The sequence below is a fragment of the Colobus angolensis genome, unplaced genomic scaffold (assembly GCF_000951035.1).
Source record: "Colobus angolensis palliatus isolate OR3802 unplaced genomic scaffold, Cang.pa_1.0 Scaffold288, whole genome shotgun sequence".
NCBI classification, from domain to species: domain Eukaryota; kingdom Metazoa; phylum Chordata; class Mammalia; order Primates; family Cercopithecidae; genus Colobus; species Colobus angolensis.
The window spans coordinates 751,837-754,236 of record NW_012116132.1 but is presented as its reverse complement, the minus strand read 5'-3'; the positions used below and the strand labels follow the sequence as shown (position 1 = coordinate 754,236).

The 2,400-nt window shown below is 55.9% G+C and overlaps 1 protein-coding gene across 1 annotated transcript in view; it reads left to right on the top strand.

Moving 5' to 3' along the window:
• Nucleotides 1–966: 966 nt before the first annotated feature.
• The window catches only part of LOC105516701 (left-right determination factor 2-like), a 9,781-nt gene continuing 8,347 nt past the window's right edge, over nucleotides 967–2,400 (top strand). Inside the window, exon 1 of the mRNA XM_011948974.1 lies at nucleotides 967–1,690. Within this exon, the coding sequence (XP_011804364.1) occupies nucleotides 1,304–1,690 (387 nt within the window). The 5' untranslated portion in view covers nucleotides 967–1,303. The remainder of the gene's footprint in view (nucleotides 1,691–2,400) is intronic.

Here is a 2,400-nt window from a genome sequence, read left to right as displayed (position 1 = left end):
TGAAGCTGTTCAGAGACCAAAAAAAAAAAAAAAAAAAAAAAAAAAAAAAAGCCACGACCCTGTGATTGCAGAATTTAGGCGGATAATAATGATGGCAAACCCTTACAGAGTGTTTACCTGTCACTAGACACTGGTGTTAGTGTCTAGTGAAACAGTGAAACATCCTGCATGTATTAATGCATTTAATCTTCACACAAACCCTATGAGGAAGATCTCACTATCATCACCCTGTTTCTGTAGATGAGGAAACTGAGGCACTGAGAAGTTAACTAACTTGCTAGCAGGTCAAACAGTTAGCAGATGGCAGGTCTCATATGTGAACACAGCCAGTCTAAAATGTGTGTCTGAGGAGACACAGGGGGGATCCCACCTCAATCTGCCCCCAGTACCTGTGGCTTTGCACAGGCCATGCCTCTGGGCAGCTCTGGCCTCTGCTTTCTAGGTTCCCGTCCCTCATCTGTGTCTGGAAATGACCTGGGCTCCAGCTGAGTGCTGGTGGCACGAACTGGCCAGCCAGCTCACTGGGGAGAGCACACCCCAGAATAATTCTGCCATCTGAAGGGGGGACTCCTGTGCTGTGGTCATGTGACTGCAAAGGCACTTGCTGAAATTGCTGTTCCTGGGACTCCCAAAGACAGTAGAGCTGCCAGATTTGTGTCCTGACAGTGTCTAGCATCCTCTGTCATGCGGGGAGGGCAGGGATGGTGAGACAACCCTGAGGGACCCCTGGTGCGGGGAGAGGCAGGGGGTGTGCAGGGAGTGTGGGATGGAGAGAGATGACCAAGGGGCTTCTGTGAACGTGGCCCAAACCAGCAGGAAGGCAGAATCCTTCCCGCCCTTCCTTTATGATTTGCAAACCTGGACCCAGCCCAGGCTCCAGAAGAGACTCTTAAAGAGATTTAAGCAGCTGGCTAGCAGGACTTTCTTTCACACAGAATAGACTAACTTTTTCATAGAATGGGGGTGGGGTAAGGCCAGGAAAATTAAACAAGCACTAAAAATATTGTCAAGCTGCTGGCAGCACAGTCACAGGCCCCAGGCCTGGGTGGCATCCAGACAGCCCTGGTCTTTCTAGACAGCCCCCTCCTCCAGGCTCAGGGACCTGTCTGGCTGTGAGCTCCCAGGAGGTCCCAGGGGTGTGACCTCCCTCCCTCCCTCCCTTTTCCCTTCACCCCAGGCCAGTCCAGGGCCAGCTATAAAGCTGGCCCAGCCTAGCTCTCAGCACACCCAGCTGCCTAAGACCCTCCTTCAGTCTCCTTAGAGGACAGCTCCACTCTGCCTCCTGCTCCTCCAGAGCAGTACCATGCGGCCCCTGTGGCTCTGTTGGGCACTCTGGGTGCTGCCCTTGGCCGGCCCGGGAGTGGCCATGACTGGGGAGCAGCTCCTGGGCAGCCTGCTGCGGCAGCTGCAGCTCAGCGAGGTGCCTGTACCGGACAGGGTCGACATGGAGGAGCTGGTCATCCCCGCCCAGGTGAGGGCCCAGTATGTGGCCCTGCTGCGGCGCAGCCATGGGGACCGCTCCCGTGGGAAGAGGTTCAGCCACAGCTTCCGAGGTGAGGCCCTCCCTCCCTGCTGCCCCCGGTCCCATGGTCAGGGGCAGGCCGGTTGTGCCCATTCTGGTGGTGTCAAAGGGCCCCTGGCCTTTTGGGACTCTGTGGGAGGCTGTGTGAGGGCCACGGTCCAAGGAGCAGTGAGGAGGGGCCAGGCCTGGGCCCAGGGTCTCCAGCTGTGCACTGAGGGCCCCCCTCTAGCCCAGGGGAGGTGCACCAGGCTAGACCTGTTGGAAAAACCAAGGCATCAGAGAAGGGGAGGGTAGAGGAGAAAAAGTAGAGCTGGGGGAGTGGGTGAGTGTGTGCCTCAAGGCACTTGGTGCAGCTGGACTCCCGGGGTCTGTTTTCATACTGCCACTCTGGTCTGAGCCTGACCTTGAGTAAATGGCTTTAAAATCCTCTCTCCACCATGTGCTCATCTGGAACAGGGGTATGACTATGTCTTAGCCATCTCCCAGCACTGTGAACATCAAAGTGAGTTCTTGTGGATAGAAGCATGTTTGGATAACTGAAAAATACCTAAGTAGACTATCTGGGTTATACTTGGCTGTCAGGGGTGCAGCTGGGCCTGAATCCTCCCGCAGCCTCTCGCCTCCCTAGCTCCTCAGTGCCCAGAGCTAGACCCAAGGCCGGGCACCTGGGTGAGGATTCTGCTCCTAGCATCTCAGCTGAGGCAAAATTGCTAGCCCGGGGTCCCACAGTCGCCCCTGCCTGCTGGATGTAAACTGTTACTAAACAAGGCCCAGATCCAAGGGAGATTTTTAAACTGGGCTTGCCCCAGAGATAGAACAGGGACGATATCTCCTGGCCTGGCTGCCAGCTCATTGTCCCTGCCATCGTCAGAGCTCCC